The 17,740-nt window shown below is 39.2% G+C and overlaps 1 protein-coding gene across 3 annotated transcripts; it reads right to left on the bottom strand.

Moving 5' to 3' along the window:
• Positions 1-1,730: 1,730 nt before the first annotated feature.
• On the bottom strand, positions 1,731-7,632 carry LOC133738368 (G-box-binding factor 4). Of its 3 annotated transcripts, XR_009860096.1 has the most exons (5): positions 6,643-7,632; positions 6,486-6,557; positions 4,532-5,469; positions 4,376-4,443; positions 3,898-3,927 (listed from the first exon to the last, which is right to left on the bottom strand). XR_009860096.1 is itself a non-coding variant. In XM_062165896.1 (4 exons), the coding sequence occupies exons 1-4, from the start codon at positions 7,405-7,407 to the stop codon at positions 2,082-2,084; spliced, it is 948 nt and encodes a 315-aa protein (XP_062021880.1). In that variant the 5' UTR covers positions 7,408-7,589; the 3' UTR covers positions 1,731-2,081. The 3 variants fall into 3 exon arrangements, 1 of the variants encoding a protein (XP_062021880.1); XM_062165896.1 differs by lacking the exons at positions 4,376-4,443; positions 4,532-5,469 and adding an exon at positions 1,731-2,162 and having other exon boundaries at positions 6,643-7,589; XR_009860095.1 differs by having other exon boundaries at positions 4,376-5,469.
• Positions 7,633-17,740: the final 10,108 nt, after the last annotated feature.

Below are 17,740 nucleotides of genomic sequence, written 5' to 3'. Positions count from 1 at the left end.
GGTTTTGAGGCGAAGAACTTCTGAAATATATTCAGCTACAGACTTGAAGTCAGCAAATCGTAGATTGTTCCATTGAACTTTCAAGTCAGGGAGGAGGGTATCCTTTACATTACCAAAACGCTCCTCAAGCGCAACCCATAATTCTCTAGCATCCTTGATTGCCATATACTCCAATCGGAGTGATTTATCCATGTGGCGTCTCATCAAGATGAGAGCGGTGGCATTATTTGTAGCCGTACGCTCAAATATGAGGTCGGGATTTGGTGCTTGAATTACGGGTAGGATCCCTTTTGAAGTGAGGTGGTTCTCAACATCCGTGACCCAACTATGATATTCCGAGCCAGTTGAGTCAAGGATAGGAAAGTCAAGTTCTGACATCCTGAAATAAGAAGAAGAAATATATTAGTTTCGGAGTTAAAACTTCCACGACAACTAAATATTGAGATTTCCGAGCTATGCTACCAAGAAATCGATTTCCAAGAAAATTGGATTAGACCGAAACAATGATGTTTATAAGGTCGTTAATCGATGCTTGCGGACGCTCTTAGTCCGAAGTCTTACGAACGCTCTTAGTTCGTTTATAGCGCGAATCCCCACGATTCCGCTTTCTCAAAATCGAACCCACGTTATAAGAAAGGTGGGATGTAGAAGAAGGGAGGTTTTCAAGTCCCCGAGAAAAAGAAGAAATATTAATTTCTAAATTACAGGAACTTCAAAACTTACTCTGTTGGATACTTACTTGTTGGTTTTGGATCACGCGCGTGTCGATGCAGGCGTGATGGAGCGAAGCAATCTGAGTAGAGTCGTGCAGCGAATGCGGGGCAGCAGGGGCTGCGGTGGTAGTAGTGGTGCAGGAGCAGTGGAGAAGCAGTAGGCTCAGGGGTGTGCTAGCAGGTATGCTGGCCGAAAGGGGGTGCAGGAGCAGGCGGGCTAGCAATTGGCTAGGTGCAGGGATGCTTCGGTGGCAGCAGGCTGGAACGCAGGGCTGCGGGAGGGAGCAGTAAGCAGCGACGCAGGGGCTGCTGTGCAAGGTTGCAGGCGCACGGGCGCACGGGCTGCAGCGAAGGAGCTCAGGGGGCGCGTGAGGGCAAGCTGCAGCGAAGGCTCGGCTAGCTCGGGCTAGGGGCTGCTTTGTGAATGAGTTGGTTTCGGTTTTTGGATTTCTGTTTTGTGGCTAGAGTCGTGCTGATAACGTGTTTAAGTGAAATAGATTCGAGAGAGAATTGTAGAGAGAGATGTGTATTATTATTGAGAATAGGAGCCCTATATATAGGGATTACAAAGTACTAGTTCTAATGTTACAAGGAATACCAATCCGTGTAGGATTGGGAAATCTAGAACCTTCTCTCCTATTGCTACTCCTAGTTTGATGAGGCACACTAAATCGATATTCCTTCAACAGGAATCTTAATTTCTCTTCCTGATGGAAATACAACGGAACAACTTTCTTAAGAATTCCATTCCATCTAAAAAAAAAAAAAAAAATCATTCCATGAACCAAACGAGGCCTTAGGGCAAACTACGCTTACCAGACTACTTGGGCGCAACTTGCCCTAAGAGCTTGTACCCGATGTCTATGAGAGCTGGAATTGAACTAGTATTAATATTATTATATGAAATTTAGCAAATTTGATTCAATAGGAATTCTCCTCTAGGGGCTGCAATGCAGTCTCCTTTCATATAAAGGAATGAGAAGGGCAGTGACCATCTTATATTTAGCTCAAAAGCTGTGATAAACCTATAAACATAAATAATTAACTTTGCTTCACCTTCACATCATTCGTGGGGGAAAAAGAGGTTTCAATTCCCTGCAAACCAACTACATACAAAAGAAGGCTCTGTTACCTCTTATCTCCCTCGATCTACACCATCTCTTTCTTCAAATATAAGGAATTGCCCTTCATCACACATGTGGCAACTTCTTACATCTTTCTTTCGATGGAAAAACACAATAGCTCTTTCTAAAATGATATTCATCAGGTGGATTTATCTAACTTAAAAATAAGATCAAATGTCTCTACTTTTTCATCCCTAGGTCTTAAACCAAATTCTGTTTTCCGCATAACACCTCAATCATATCTCTACCATTGCAGTGAGCGAACTCTGCGGAGGACACGTGATGGTCTTCTCTTCTCAACAACAGGAATAATATTTTCCATGAGCTGCAGCATCAATACATAATAAAGTCAATTTCATAATAAATGACCGCAATTTTTCAAAAGAAAAAACTCCCTCTATCTTTCACTGAGTTTTCATCTATCTCCCTCATATGCACAGATGCTAGAAACTAATCAACAATCATTGGTAAAAGTCACATGTCAAATCATGAATTTGCCCACAACTTGAAAGAAAGGAAACTATTCTTGTCTTCTTCCGTTATAAACTATAAATACACGGACACTTTATTAGAAGAGATCACAAAAAGAATTACATTCAACCCACTTGATTATGATCCACTGCTGATCCATTAATCTTCACTATTTTCCACTTCTACATTTTTCATGAGAAAACAGAAAAAAAACCCCACAAGTTTCTCAGAGTACATAAAAACAGCATTAAATCTCAAAGCATGCATGTGCAATAGTTGTAACCGAATTTCTTGTGTAATCATAGTTCATACAAGCAAACTTGGACAAAAGCCTACAATAAACCTATGGAAATCATTTTTCATCATTACAAAGATTCATCATGGTAATTATCTTGACTGCTCTAAAGAGTCTAAATCCAAAGCTTAGATAACCTAAAAGACCATGAGTGAATGAGAATCTGTTTATTGTGCGGTCGTATTTATCATGGTGAAATACACCTACTGACTATTGTAACTACCCACACATTGTTTATGTTCTTTCAATCATGAAAAGGGTCATAGAACTATCTGTTGTATTCATAAGAAATTAAGAATCATATCCCTATAACACAAATTGCATCCCCACCATCAAAAAGCAAATATCTAATGTGACATGTATTTGCCTAAAGTCAGTTAGATGATACTTGAGCTGAAACCAACAAGGCAGCATCACTTGACACGCTTAAATTTAATTGAAAAGGCTCTGTTGCTACAAGTGAACAATGAAACAAATATGCAAGGTTTTCTCCATGAAAAAAGTCCCCTCACGAATAACTGTCTGCTATCAAAAGAAATTTCCAGCAGTCATAATGCATTACGCTGTCTGTTTGCCATCATAAGAAAAGTACCATGCTAGATAGCTTATATTGTACTCCTTAAATGGATTTTTCTTATTAGAAAAACAAAAAAAAAAACAAAATATTGTAGCTCCACAAACATATTTACAGACTACATTTTTGAGTTGCCTTTTAAGAGTATTGGACTATCGTGATTAAATTGATTTCACTCTATTTCTAAGTTCTTCTAGGGATCAGATTGTCAGATGACTTGGTAGACTGTTGTGGAATTCAAAATAACATGAATCATTTGAACAAAACACATAACTTGGCAAGCCAAACGTTTTGTTTTGGAGACAAACGATTGGAACTATGCTGAAAAAATTAAAATCTACTGATTCAAAATGGTTTGAAAAGCAGGATAGTCTTAAGGCATAGAACTACAAAATGAATGAAAAGATATTGAAGACAAACCAAAGCCTCGACCAACAAAACACTACAAGATTATACTCTATTTCTAAATATTATTCTATGCTCGCAAACATAGTTCAAAAAGTGAAGCTCACATTGTATATTCACTGGTTATTTCTTTTCCTTTACTTTTTTGGCTGCTTCATGAAATAATCATAACGTTTCATTATCATTTGCAGCTTAATAACGGTTGTCTGTTGCATACTATACCCAAATAAATGACCATTAGCCTAAAGACCATTTCCCATTGAAATGCAGCCCCTTGCCAAATTAATAAATTCCTGGCATAACCAAAACAAGTACCTGCTTAAGTCTTTCCTCGGTCCTCTCAGCCTGCAAAAGAAAATCTTTTGTTAGACAACAAAAACAAAAGAGAGCATGTGAAAGACAGGCAACTATCAAGCCATTGTTTTCACTGTAAGTTTGGTGGCATTTCACACAACAATTCTACTTAGATAGTTTGTGCTGAGCTTTCGTAGGGGCTCTTGGCTCTGTGTGCACTGCAATTTTTCGTTCTTAATTACTTTCCATCTTTCAAAGAAAAAAGGAAAGAGGTAAGACATAGACAAGAAAGTACAACCTCTTAATATCAACTTGAAAAGCAAATACAACAATATCAAATTGCTAAATAGTAAAGAGTGGGCAGCGATTTTCGCGCACTACATTTCCCCATCTGCTCTCCCTTTTTATCCTTAATTCTTTTTTTCTATTTTCAATATGTTTCATTGCTGGATGTCTCATTTTTTCCCTCATACATATTTGCTGAGCTACTTCTAATTACCAAGTAGCATTGGTGGCTGATGAGAGGACAAAGCTGTAGGTGGTCCTGGCCTAGCTGGAACTTCGTATCTGAATGACAGAAATACGTGAAATGGGTTTTCTTATAGAAAGCATGCACAATTTTTGACTTTTTTTGGCTAAATTACAAAAACCCTACCAAAGTATCACACGTGGTGCACTCAACCGTCTGAGCTTTTGTTTTCTCGGTACTTAACCATGTGACAAGTAACACTCTCACATAATGTCATACACACCTTCAGCCAAATTAATGACATGGCACATACAAGCACCTTCATACCCATATTTTTGAAGGCGTTTTCATATTTTCAGGGGTGCTTTATGTGAGGTCAAGGCTTTGTCGTTCCAAAGGAGGCAAAGGACTTCAATTCCAAAGGGGTAACATCTTCCAGTTGCATCTGATTCTTATCTAATTCTCATTTCAGAATCTAAATCTCAACTCTCAATAAATAGCAACATGAACTCTACTCGCAAATCCCCAAGCCTCTGCTTTTAAAATTTATTGTGCAATACTGCAACTTACAAAACATCCGATTCTTCAAATTGGAACTTGCAGTCATGAGTATATTATGATTCTTCCTTTCATTGTTTATCAACTCTCTCAAACCCAGCATCTTTGATTCTCCATTATCTATTTCATTCTTTCAAGCATCTTCTTGTTTCTATATAGGATTAACCTCCCAATCTTTTGTTTGTTCGAACTTTTCATATGCTTTCTTCATGTTTTCTCAATCTTGAAATCCCATATCCCTCTTTCTAAATATTTCTTCTTCAAATTTAAATCTGGTTCTTTTCTTCTCTCTGATTCGAAAAGGATAAAGAAAATAATACCAATCAAATACACCACAGCTACGACTCCAAGAAAACATCCTGTTTACTTTTTAAATCCACCTTTGTATCCATAGATATTGAACTTTATCGCCCCTTCCAAATTTCTTTTCTTTTGGCAAGAAACTTCTTTCAATTCAAACCATTACTTTCCTTAGCTCGGACTTCTAACCAAAGTCCGAAGTTCTTCCCCTTTTGAACAACCAACCCTTTACCCACATAAGGCACCCGCTGAATATACAAAATGCCCTGAAAAGTAGGGGCAGGTGGTCTTAGTTATGCGCTGCATCATTCATTTTAATGGAGAATGTCACAGAAGTAGCAATAGAGTGGAGTGTACTAAAATGACCAAGTGAAGGAAAAAAAAAAAAAGAATAACAAAAAAATCAGATGGTTAAGTTCAAGGTGTGTGATGAACTGATAGTTATATAAAAAATAAAAGAAAAAGAGTGAGCTGACTTGATTTTGCTCCCATACAACTCTTGATGACTTGGGTGGGAGAGTTCACTGAAGATTCAAAAATTAATTATGAACAAGTTAGGATCTCTGTTCATATGCAGCGATACTGACCATATATAAGTCTGTAATGGGATGAAAGGAGGCAGGGTCACGATATTTGCTTGAAGTAGGACCCTCACTATTGCCTATCATCACCATTTGTCTATTGCTGCCTAGTTCACTCAGGGTCAGACCCCACTAGTCCTAAGCATATAATTTTTTATTACGTTCCTAGTGTTTCATCTCACAGTAGTGATCTGATCAAACCGTTGTCTGAGGTTGAAATAAGTGAATAAAAGGATTCAAAGAAACTAGTAGTGAAAAGAATGAGAAAAAAAAAAGTAGATGAGATCTAGATATTACTATTATCAACATTGTTTGGACAACCAAAATCCAAGCAACACTGATGAGAAAATTCATGTATCCAACCTACATTTCTAGTAGTAGACTATTATGAACCGGCAAAGAGCTGGCATCTTAGAAAATGAGACAAATGATGAGAACTGGTAGTGGACTATTTTTAACTGACAAAAACCTATCCTAAATCTGAACCCAATTCCCCACCCTCCCCCACTCGGTAACACAAACATTAGAATTTGGCATTCAACTATTCTAATTCACCCGAATACTGAATGTGACTAAAAGATTACTAATTGTGTTGTTGAAGCATAAAGTTCTGGCCATTAGAATAGAAAGCACATTTCACAAGTACAAGATGAGAACATATGAAAACAACACAATTGAAGAGCAACTGCATTTTTCATTACCTTCTCTTTCAAAAGCCGCTCGTTCTCCTCCTCTAATCTAACCGCCATCGACTCCAATTCAACTTGGTAAGCCTAAAATCAGAAGAAAACACAAAATCAGTCCACACAAATATTCAAAATTCAAACTCACAAAACACCATAAGTTGATCAATCAAACCTGCTTCCTCTCTCTGGACCGTGCCGCCGACTCCCGATTCTTGATCATCCTCCTCTGCCTCTGCTGTGCAGCCTTATCCATTGGCTCCAAAACAGCCCTGGCTCTCTTCCCTCTCCCCCTCCCTCCTCCACTCGCCACCACCTCAGCACCATTTCCGAAGCCAACTATGGATCCCTCAACCTTTTCAATCTTCTCAATCGACTGGAACGGGCTCAGTGCGATCTGATCGAACCCAAACATCCCTCCGCTCAGTCCTCCGCTCAACCTCTCCGTCTCCGGCGGCGGCGGCGGCACAAGGTGAAAATCCTTAATGTCGTTATCCTCCACCGCGCCGGCCCGAGCCAGAAAGTCCTCGAGAGTCATCAACTCATCAGTCACCTCTTCTTTACACCCCTTCCGGCTCTCGCCGGACACAATCTCCTGCCAGACCTCGTCGACCGTCTTCGGCCTCGGCGGCGGCGGGGGCGAGCTGACGCTGGCGGCGGAGTTGATTTCCAAGCCGGCGGTGTCGATCAGGTTTATTTGCGCTTCGAGCTCCGAGGTGGAAAGGCTGTTGTTGTAGAAGAGGCCGTTGACGGCCATCGAGCCGAGCTGGACCGGCGTGGGATTAATGTAGCCGGCGGCGGCGGTGGTGGTGTTTAGGGCTTGGTTGGCGGCGGCGGAGGAGGAGGAGGGTGAGGGTTTTGTGGAATTGGAAGAGGGGCGTCGGGAGAGGTCGGAGTTGCGGGAATTTGACGACGACGAGATCAGCTTCGACGACGCCATGTTTTCCGGCGAAGCCAAAATGGCGTCGACTGTGTAGGGTTTGGGTTTACTGTTGTGTTGGGATCAGCAAATGTGGGGGGAGCGGTTTTGAGTTTTTCAGCAGCAGTACGTGTCTGTTTGTTTATTTGGACTCACTTTTCACAGAGAGAGAGAGAGAGTTACATTTTACGATTTGACAGTATTGCTCCGGACCTACCCATATTATAAGGAGGAGGAACCCACCAATTAATAACAGTCTTTTTTTTAGTTTTTGTTTTTTTTTTTGCGATTAAGGAGATGACCTTAAGGAGTTTCCCCTTGCACCAAATTTGACTAATTGATGTGACCAAAAGAGGAGGACAAGAAAATATTGAGGGTAGGACAAATGATGCACTAGCACCAGCACTAGCACTAGCACTAGCACTAGCTTATATAAGGAAAAAAAAAAAAAAGATTGAATTAACTTTAATTTAATTATTGGATTCTTGACCCAAAGTACTAAAATAAGCCAAAATTGTTTAACTTACCACAGCAACAAATTTTTGTTCCCACTTACCATGTGTTAAAGCAAAATGACAATTTTATCCTTAATCAAATTGTTTATTCCCTCGATCTCTCTCCTCTTTCAGATCTCACTTTCTCTCATCCCTCTCCGATTTCAGATTGCTATCTCTCTCTCTCTCCCTGTCCCGGTCAAGGCCGTCGGAGCAGGGGTACTTGCCGGAGGCTCCGATGATTTCCACCTGAAATTGGCGCGTGCATCGATGCCCAAATTTGGGTCAAATACGGCAAGCCGCTGCTCCAAGTCGCCGATCGATGCCGGAAATTTGACCGTTTGATTTTTGCAGCCGTCGCACAAGACCTTCATCATCAAGAAGAATCTGGGTTAAGGATACGCATAATTAAGGATCCTCTACTTTCTACTCATAGTTTTTACAGCTTCATAATTTTCATCCTCTTATTGGTAGCTCCTTTTTGCTGGTTAGCGTAGGAGATTTCCCTTTTCCGGAGGCAAATCGAATAATGCTAAGGTTTGGTTGAAATATGAACTCGGATGAATAATGCAAAGCTTTGGTTGGTATCTGGGATTCTGGGTATCTTAAAAGCTTTGGATTAGTGGCTTTTGATTAAAAAAAGCCACGTTCTTACCTTTTGAATTCATTGAAAGCTTTGCTTGGCTCTCTATGTTGAAAAGTCAAAATCTTATCCAACAAAGGACAGACAAGAAAACAAGTCAAGTTGAACAGCCATGGCCAGCATGACTTTTTTTTCTTTTTCTTTTTTTGTGATACTATTTTTTTTGAGTGTGGGATTGTGGAATAATAGTCTTTTTGCACTTTTTTTTTTTCTAAAAAATTTTGATTGAGCTTTGTACTGAGTAAATCAATATATAGGTGAATAGATAATGCAGATGTGCTGCTAAAAATACTGAATTATAAATTAAAAGTTGTTTATTGCCTCCCAAAGAGGTCTATGGGGGGCAATAGAAGTATATTGGAGGGCGATAGACGTTTTGAATTGATATAATCTCTTCGTTTTTTTTTTAATCAAAGTTTTATTTGTCTAATTTTAGGAATATTAGTTCCTATTTCGGCGACCGAAAGTTTTATTGGGAGGCAATAGAGATTTATTGCCCCTCTATTGGGGGCAATCGTCTATTGGGGGGGGAGGGGGCAATGGACGTCTATTATGGGCAATAAACTTTTCCGGCGACCTATGAAATCTCCGACGACCTCTTTGGGGACCTCCGGCGAGGTTTTCAGAAAAGTCTGTTAGGCGGCGGCAGGTGATCAGAATCCAGCGGCCAGTGACGGGGCTCCGGCGAAGTCTCCTATGGTTTCTCTCTCTCTCTCTCTCTCTCTCTAAGTAACAAATGGGTGAGGGTAAAATAGTTTTAAAAAAAAAAAAAAAACTTAATGGGGTAAGTGGGAAATGTCTCCCTAGAAATGAGGTAAATGGACAAAAACCCTTAATTTTTTTTTTTAAAGGAGTTTGGAACCCAGCCTAGCTAGGAGGCTCAGCCCCACGCCCGGTTCCATCTATTAAATTAATATTAAAATTTTGCATCGGAGGGGACATAAAACCTTAACCCCGAGCTACAGTAGAACTATTACAATATTAGAGTACATCCTGAATAATAGCATGAGTCCCATCTAACCAAACATCATCAATAAAAGATAAACTAGCAAGGTGTGCAAGCCTATGTGCAACACCATTTGCTTCACGGTAAATATGTCGAATTTCCACAGATCGAAAAGCAGTTAAGTACTCCTTACAATCATCAAAAACCCGACTTACCTCCGAGAAATTCTTCTCCTCATTCTTGAGTGCGGCAATCAGAAGGGCAGAGTCACTTTCAATTTCTACTTTTGTCCAACCTAGGTGTATGCCAAGAAGAAGACCAGCTCTACACGCCTCAGCCTCCATATTAATAGCCGAGTGTGCATGCAGAAAAGGTCTAGCAATGGCTGCAATACCCGTGCCCAAATCATCTCTGACCACCACACCAATACCTCCTTCACCACTATCCGCTCTATAAGCACCATCAATGTTAATTTTGAGTCTACCGCGTGGAGGACATTTCCACTTGGTCAAAGGATGCTTCTTCTTGCTACTGGCCTTCGGATGATATTTCTGAAAGTCCTCCAAACTTTGTCTACACCACTGAAGCATATGCATGGGTTGGAAATTACCCCCCTTCCAAACTAGGTTATTCCTTTCACACCACACAATCCAAAGGGCCATGAAAAAATACTCAATCTGATCCAAGCATAACATGTCCATCATGTCTAGGACCCACCCTTACTCTAAACCCTTAATTATTAGGTAGTTGAGTTCAATTATAGAGAATAAGAACACCTAAAATCTTGTTCACGTGGAAGAAGAGGAATTGAGAGATTTTTGATGATTCTTTCCACATGCTTATTAGTCATTGCAAAGTCATTTTAGAGGCTTATGATGAATGAAGAATTGCTCGGATTAGAGCCGATTTTGTCAAGACTTATAATATTTCTAGGCTCTGTTGGAAAAACCTTCTGTGAATTATTATGAAGTTTGCATTTTGATGGTACTAAGGCTGCTATTTCTGGGAAAATTGGGGTTGGAGGTGTTATCAGGGACCATAATGGTTCTTGGATTTCTGGGTTTCAAATAAACTTAGGCGTTGGAATAGTTTTGGATGTTCGAAGCATGGGGTTTCTATTATGGTTTAAACCTAGTTCAAAGCTGCAACATATCAATCTTAAAATTGAAACAGATTGTTAGTATATGAAGTTGTAATTGTTGGCATTCCTTTATACAAAACTAAGTGAGTCCTAGTTTAATCTCAATACAAATTGGAGATAAGTCTTGCTCTAACACTAGCTAACAAGCAAAACGACCCACAAAGCTTCCACATGAATAAGATTGGCAAGTGAATTAGCTTGTGTCATCGAGACTTTACCCATAACAAACTCATCTTTTTTCTTATGTACTAGAACTCCCACACTACCAACATTTGAGTCCCCACTTAAAGCGTCATCCATTGTCAGACTATACATACTAGCCATAAGGTGATTTCTTCCGAGGACCTCACTCACTAACTTGATTTGGGTGTTTCTTGTTCACTTAAACATTATGATCATACCACATGTACATACCTCTAGTATTACTATGTCACCAACCATAAGTGATACCCTCTTAGTGGGCCCACAAGACATGGTGGGATCTAACCACAACATGCATCTTGTAGGACGATACCTATGCTACCTCGTCATGGTGGAAGCCGGCTAAAGACCTCATCCTTTCACCCTCACCAATATGCTTCATGATAAGCATTTATGAACTAGAACAGCCATAGCTTACATGGGAGAAAATGTAAAGGAAATGGCCTCTCTTACCTATAAAATAGGACTCCTTCCTTCTTAGACATCTGTCTCTAATAATTGTATTTACTTGGGCCACAAGGTCCAAACATATAGTGAAACATTCAAGTTGACATAATCTCCCCAAAACGGGAGGTGAACCTATATATCCATCTTGTGTCAGCACTATCAGTTACTCTCTACCTCGCTTCTATCTAGATCTCTCGATCTGGGCAGAAACATCACCAAAGAGTATGAGCTGGGGATATTTTCTCATTCCAAAGATTATCAATTTGAACTTTATTTCCACATGAACCATAACATGCAGAACCAAAAGCTTAGGAATTTAACCACTTGGAGGTTGACAAACTCATCCAATAACCATTCTTATAAAGAGGAAGCTTGAGACTTAAAGACATGCTAAAACTCAAGGAAGCAACCTCCTTGACCCAACAAACAAGTGAGATATAGTTTTTGGGCGATTATGATAGAATAAGCAAGCACCCAGAACATATAAATGTAGGAAAAACATCATGGTATGCCTTCTACATGCACAAATTCACCTTACCTGGAAAGTTAGACTTTCAAATGACATTCATTATATATGGAGAAGAGGAAGAAGAGTTGGAGGCTGAGTTCGCTTCAATAAGACAATAACCAAGATAATTTGATCACAAGCTTACATTATAAGCACTATGGACAAAAAAGATATAATTTCGATCATAATGTCATACTAACAATTCCTTTAAGCAACTGCAAACTTAATTGAATGGAAAGAATAACAAGACCATCACACCATCAGAAGATAGAGTTCAATATATAAGTATACGCCGTATAGATAACGGAATCGATCAGTTGGGAAACCAAACATAGGGTTGTTGAAGTCCGTAGATGAAGCAAAAGTCAAAAAATATAAGGGTGGGGCAACTAACAGTGCTCTCAAATTCAACCGACTTACCATTCCCAATCTACCACCTACAAAAAAAAAATGTATTTACCGTGCATGTACAATAATCCTCCAAGTAAAGGATAGAAAGAAACCCAATGAAGAAGCTACCGGCTAAATCACACATTACTCTTTTCAAAATTAATTGAATTATTAAATAAACTAGAAGGGTCCACACCTTATGTGTGTGGGGAGATATGAAGTATTGGAAAATTTATTTCCTCCATGTTTATAGATATTTGATTTCTTTTTATTTTATTTTCGTTTATCTTCTATTTTATATATTGATATTATTGTCCTTGTTAATTAATTTTATTTTAAGTTTATTAATATATTCATGGCTATAATCATAAAAAAAAACTCAATTATAGAGAGCAAATTCTCTTCTCTTAATGATAGTAAGGAGAAATAATAGTATTCAACAATTTCCTCATTTGGGAGGTCATAAATTTGAGCCCCATTAAGGGTGGGGAGAGATGGTAGGTGGGTTAAAAAAAAAAAACATAGGTATTAATCGATTAGGCAATACCTTTGCGCAATTCTTATAAAAAACACTAGCCTACAAAGCATGTGTAAAATAAATTTCAAGATAAGAAAAATACTAAAACTTATTATAAAAAAAACATTAGGAAGTTATATGATAGTGGATAGTTATTTAAAAGTGGGTTTAACTAAAGATGAGTGTGGTCACCGTTATGTCACCGTTTTGTCGGATTTGAAACTCAATTATCTTTCCGTTATGTCACCGTTTTGTCAAAGCAAATAGAGTAGCCAATTGTGCAATCTTTGCTAACTGGTGCATGTTAGAATACATTACTTATTGTAATCTGGGGTTAAGGCTCTATGTCCCCCCCCCCCCCCAATCAAAGTATGGTTGGCGATAGTGGGCTTTGTCCCGGTCTGCACACTCAGTGTGCCTTGCCTGGCCTAGTGAGATGGCTATCTGTCTTAAAATAGGAGCAACCTCCTAGTGGCAGGATGAAACAGAGTGTCGCTGGATTAGATTCTGTGCGGCAACATAGTAGGAAAGCTGCGCTTTTTGTTATGATGCTTCTCTTTAGTAGAGTTATCTTTCCGTTATGTCACCGCTTTGTCAAAGCAAATAGAGTAGCCAATTGTGCAATCTTTGCTAACTGGTGCATGTTAGAATACATTACTTATTGTAATCTGGGGTTAAGGATCTATGCCCCCCCCCCTTCTGTATTATATGGTTTCATTAATCAAGACCTGAGAGCAGCCGCACCGGCCCTCCTTCAAAAAAATAAAAATAAAATAACAATTGGTTTCTGAATAGCATCAAGTAACCACAAAAAAATCATAACATATTCAAATGTCCATTATTACGCACACTCATCAAATTTTGAGTAATGTTATTTCTTAGGGAAAAATGCACCAACAGTGTCCGGACACTGCGAGGACTGTCAAAATAATACCTGAACTTTCAAACGTATCAATGTGATACCTGGACTCATATTTTCGTATCAACGTAGTACCTTCCGTCACGGAAACGTTAAATTTTGCACGTGCGACGCACGTGAGGCCGAAAATGAGGTCAAAAAGACCTATTTACCCTCAAAAGTTTTTTTTTCTTTCTTTATTTATTTATTTCTTTCTTCTTTTTTATTTATTTATTTCTTTCTTCTTTTTTATTTCTTTCTTTCTTCTTCTTCTTCTTCAGAGTTCTTCCCCGACAGCGCGAGTACGCCTTATTGTTGGACGTGTTGTGCTTGGGTTCTATGTGCTAGGTTCAGTGTTCAATTCATGGTGTTGAGGGCTCCAATGGCGGCCTGGAGAGGTTGTTTCGTTGTGGGAGATAAAGGTAAGTGGGTCGAAGGGCTGAGAGGAGTATGGGATCAGATCGGATCGCCATGGCTGCAGGAGTGGGATCTGGTTGCCGGTTCGATCGGGTTTGGAGACGGTAACGCACCAGGGGTGACGTTTGGTGGGGGTGGCTCTAGATTGGGTTCGGTGGGCGTTCGATTACGGCGGCGGCGGCTTGCAGTGACGGCGGCAGCATTACTGAAGAGTCATAATGTGCTGCCAGGAAAATTAATGAAATTGAAGAGTCGGAAGAAGAAGGGAAACAAAGATGAAGAGAAGAAAGTTCATGAGGACAATACCAGGGGGAATACTGAAGACAAGATTGAGGAGAAGAAGGCTGTAGAAATAGGTGAGGAAAAGAAGTCTGGGGGTATAGGTGAGGAAGATAAGGATCTGGAAATAGCTGAGGAAAAGAAGGCAGAGGTCAAGGTAGTTGTGGAGGAGAAGATCACAACAACGGAAGAAGTGCCGAAAAGAAGTGTGAAATTGGTGTTGGGTGAGGACATAAGATGGGCTCAGTTGCCAGTAAATTGCACCCTCCTGCAACTAAGAGAGGTGATCCGTGATCGGTTTCCAAGATCAAGAGCAGTTCTTATCAAATATAGAGACGAAGAAGGTGATTTGGTCACCATCACTACTAATGAAGAGCTGAGATGGGCTGAAGAATCTGCAGAATCAGAAGGCTCTGTCAGGCTTTACATAATAGAAGTTAGCCCTGATCAGGATCCATTCTTTTAGGAACTGAAAGTTGAAGCGCACAAGCTTAACTATGGAGCTGAAAATGGGATCATGAAAAAATTTTGCTTTTTTGCTGGGTTTGAGAAGATGAACATGAAAAAATGTAATCATCTTTTATTTAAATGCTGAAGAGGACGAGGGTGAAGAAGAAGAGGACCATAAGGAAGAATAAGGGTTTCGTCGGAGATCAAGAAAGGGAATGGGCTCGATGGGCGCGGCGGTGGTGTTGGTTGAACTGATCGACTGGTGTGGTCTGGTGTTGGTTGCGGTGGTGTTGGCGAGGAGAGAATGAGAGTGAGAGGAGAGAGAGAAGAAATAAGAAATTTCTTCTGTTTTTGTTTTTTTTAATAAAAATGTGTAATAAGACAATTTTACCCTTAAATTTAACGGAGCAGTGACGGAAGGTACTACGTTGATACGAAAATATGAGTCCAGGTATCACATTGATACGTTTGAAAGTTCAGGTATTATTTTGACAGTCCTCGCAGTGTCCGGACACTGTTGGTGCATTTTTCCCTATTTCTTATTGTTTCCATTTCTTGTGCACCATGACCATGATATTCTTCTTCTACATCATCATCCATCTCTATCTCACCACTTGACCCATCACCTTCTCTTTCTTCACTACGGACAAAATGTCTATCACGATGCGGATGTCTCCGTATATAATTATGAAGTGTCATGGTGGCAATGACAATCTTCACTTGCTTCTCAAATGAATAACCTTGCATGTCCTTTAAAATCTTCCACTTTTTTCTTTTCAAAAGTGGAACTGTCTTTGCTATCAAAAGTAGCCCAAGCTTTAGTACCTATGGAAGAAAAATGAATGCAAACATATCAATCGGAGAAAGCAAGGACATAGCTACGGTTGAAACAATAGTTTATCAGCCAAATAGGACACCAAACGTTGAAGCTAGCATGCAAACATGATAACCAAGAAGCAACCTCACTATACCTTTAGCCATTTACATGATAGCTATTTACAATTTTACATGATGCAAACAAGAGTGATGATGACATTTGCAGATTGGAAATTGTATGAAGAAAGGGCAGCTTTCTTGAACATTATCAAGAGAACTGCAGAATGAAGGAACAAGCATAAAACCATACATGTTATATAGCTTCGAATAATTAGTGACCATTACATAGAAAAGTAGATAGGATAAACTAGTGACAAACTTAGATGACATAGCACTGAGAAAGCAATGCTAAAAACCCCATAAAAGAAAAACAAGTATAAGATCGTAAATCAGCAAGTATAAGTCTCCTCCATCATTTGTGCCCTTGATCCCATCAATTCATCCACTATAAAATCTTTTAATCTTCCCAGACCCCTATCCCCACCAGTCCACCACATTATCTCTTCAAAGAAACACAAGAGTTAACCAAAAAAATCACATCTCTGTGCGTATAAATCATATTACACATTATGTCCTAATCTTTTCTCATTCACTCCCATAGTTTTACAATCTGGTCCTGAACCTAAATAACAGTCTTTAACTCAAATAAGCATACATTACATATAAATTGTAATACAATGCCGGACCTCCTTCGTGTAATTGTAACATTAATGATCACATAAATACTCAAACTTCAGAATTATTGAAACTATTTCCTCTACCAAAAAACAAAAACCAAAGCAGATAACTGACATTACTTAACTGCACAGTGGCAGCCTAGATTTAAGACCATTTAAAAGAGATCTAAGGTCATAACTCATAACTGTAGTTGCAAATACTAAGGCCAAGACCAATAACAAACTAAGCAACTGGCAGGAGCAAATCCTAATATTGCAGCACAGAGAGTGTAAATTCCAATATACAATTCTGAATCTAAACAAGTGAAATAAAAACAACAAGATCAGTACAGAGAGTGAGAACATAACCATCATGTTGAGATCAATACCCAAAACTAGAAGGCAACATTTCCCAAAATAAACACTCCTCGATTCCAACTTTACATGTACCTAGTAACCTAACAAAAACTATTTTTGCATTCATGGAATGAGAACGTACCGAGGAGTGTTTATTGCTGCCCTTTACATGTACCTAGTAACCTAACAAAAACGTAGAGATAGAGTGAGCCATATCCCTTTTTCCCATGATCATTGTGAATGAACCAAAATCACAAGTTCCAACTTAAATATCTAGTTACATGGGTGGATACCAATTTCAGAATCTTAACATCTCAAATATTTAAAAGCATCACAGGAACCAAGCCCCGAGTTCTAAAATAACCCGAAAACAGCTTGAAGTTTTAGTCTTTTGTGTCTGTGCTAGAAGTAGAAACAAAAGGAATAAGCTTTACCTTGCTTATCTCTGAGAAGTCGGATTTAGTTTATGTCTCTGTGAAGGATGTAAAAGATACTGATTTGATCTCCAAAACCAGGAGAAGGAATGACAACCAAGGAGTGTTTGTTGCTGCCCAAAACCAGAAAAGATATGTTAGTGAAGCCAAACCTGCAAAGCTAGTCCTACTAATTCAAGTAGTAGAAGCACCAGAAGAACATGAATAATGGCATTCCAGAAGGTTGGGAACAATGGAAACGTAGTAATCACAAAAATTAGACAACCATATTTATAGAAGTTAAACATTATGTTGCAATCACTCTATGCAATCGTTCGAATAGTTGCAATTTTCAGCTCAGATTTTTAGTAGCAAAAGTGGTGATATTAGAGGACATTTTGGTCTCACCCGTTTGGTCTGTCAATGGACTTAATGATGATGCATATATGTCCGTCATTGCAACTAGCAAATCCTTGACCTTTGCCGCCCTCTCTTTAACAGTTTGCTCATCAAAATGCAACATCCTACTACAAATATGGCTGAAAATTGCGCAATTTATACCTAGGATCCATAATCAACACAACCAAAAATAACTAATTAATATCATCAGTCTTGCCAAAGTATTTTTGGAACTTATTTCTAATCCTCACTGCCATTAGAGCCATAATCCTCTCGATTCACTTCCATCAGCCATCTCAGGGCTCACAAACAAGACACTAAT

Source organism: Rosa rugosa, chromosome 3 (genome assembly GCF_958449725.1).
Source record: "Rosa rugosa chromosome 3, drRosRugo1.1, whole genome shotgun sequence".
Lineage (NCBI taxonomy): Eukaryota > Viridiplantae > Streptophyta > Magnoliopsida > Rosales > Rosaceae > Rosa > Rosa rugosa.
The sequence above is the reverse complement of the archived record's forward strand: the minus strand, read 5'-3'. Positions and strand labels throughout refer to the sequence as shown.

Coding starts and splice junctions, on each gene's coding strand:
- LOC133738368 (XM_062165896.1), bottom strand. CDS start 7,407: ATGGCGTCGTCGAAGCTGATCTCGTCGTCGTCAAATTCCCGCAACTCC. Junction 6,558..6,642: donor GGTCCAGAGAGAGGAAGCAG/GTTTGATTGATC, acceptor TTCTGATTTTAG/GCTTACCAAGTTGAATTGGA. Junction 3,928..6,485: donor AGCGGCTTTTGAAAGAGAAG/GTAATGAAAAAT, acceptor TTTCTTTTGCAG/GCTGAGAGGACCGAGGAAAG.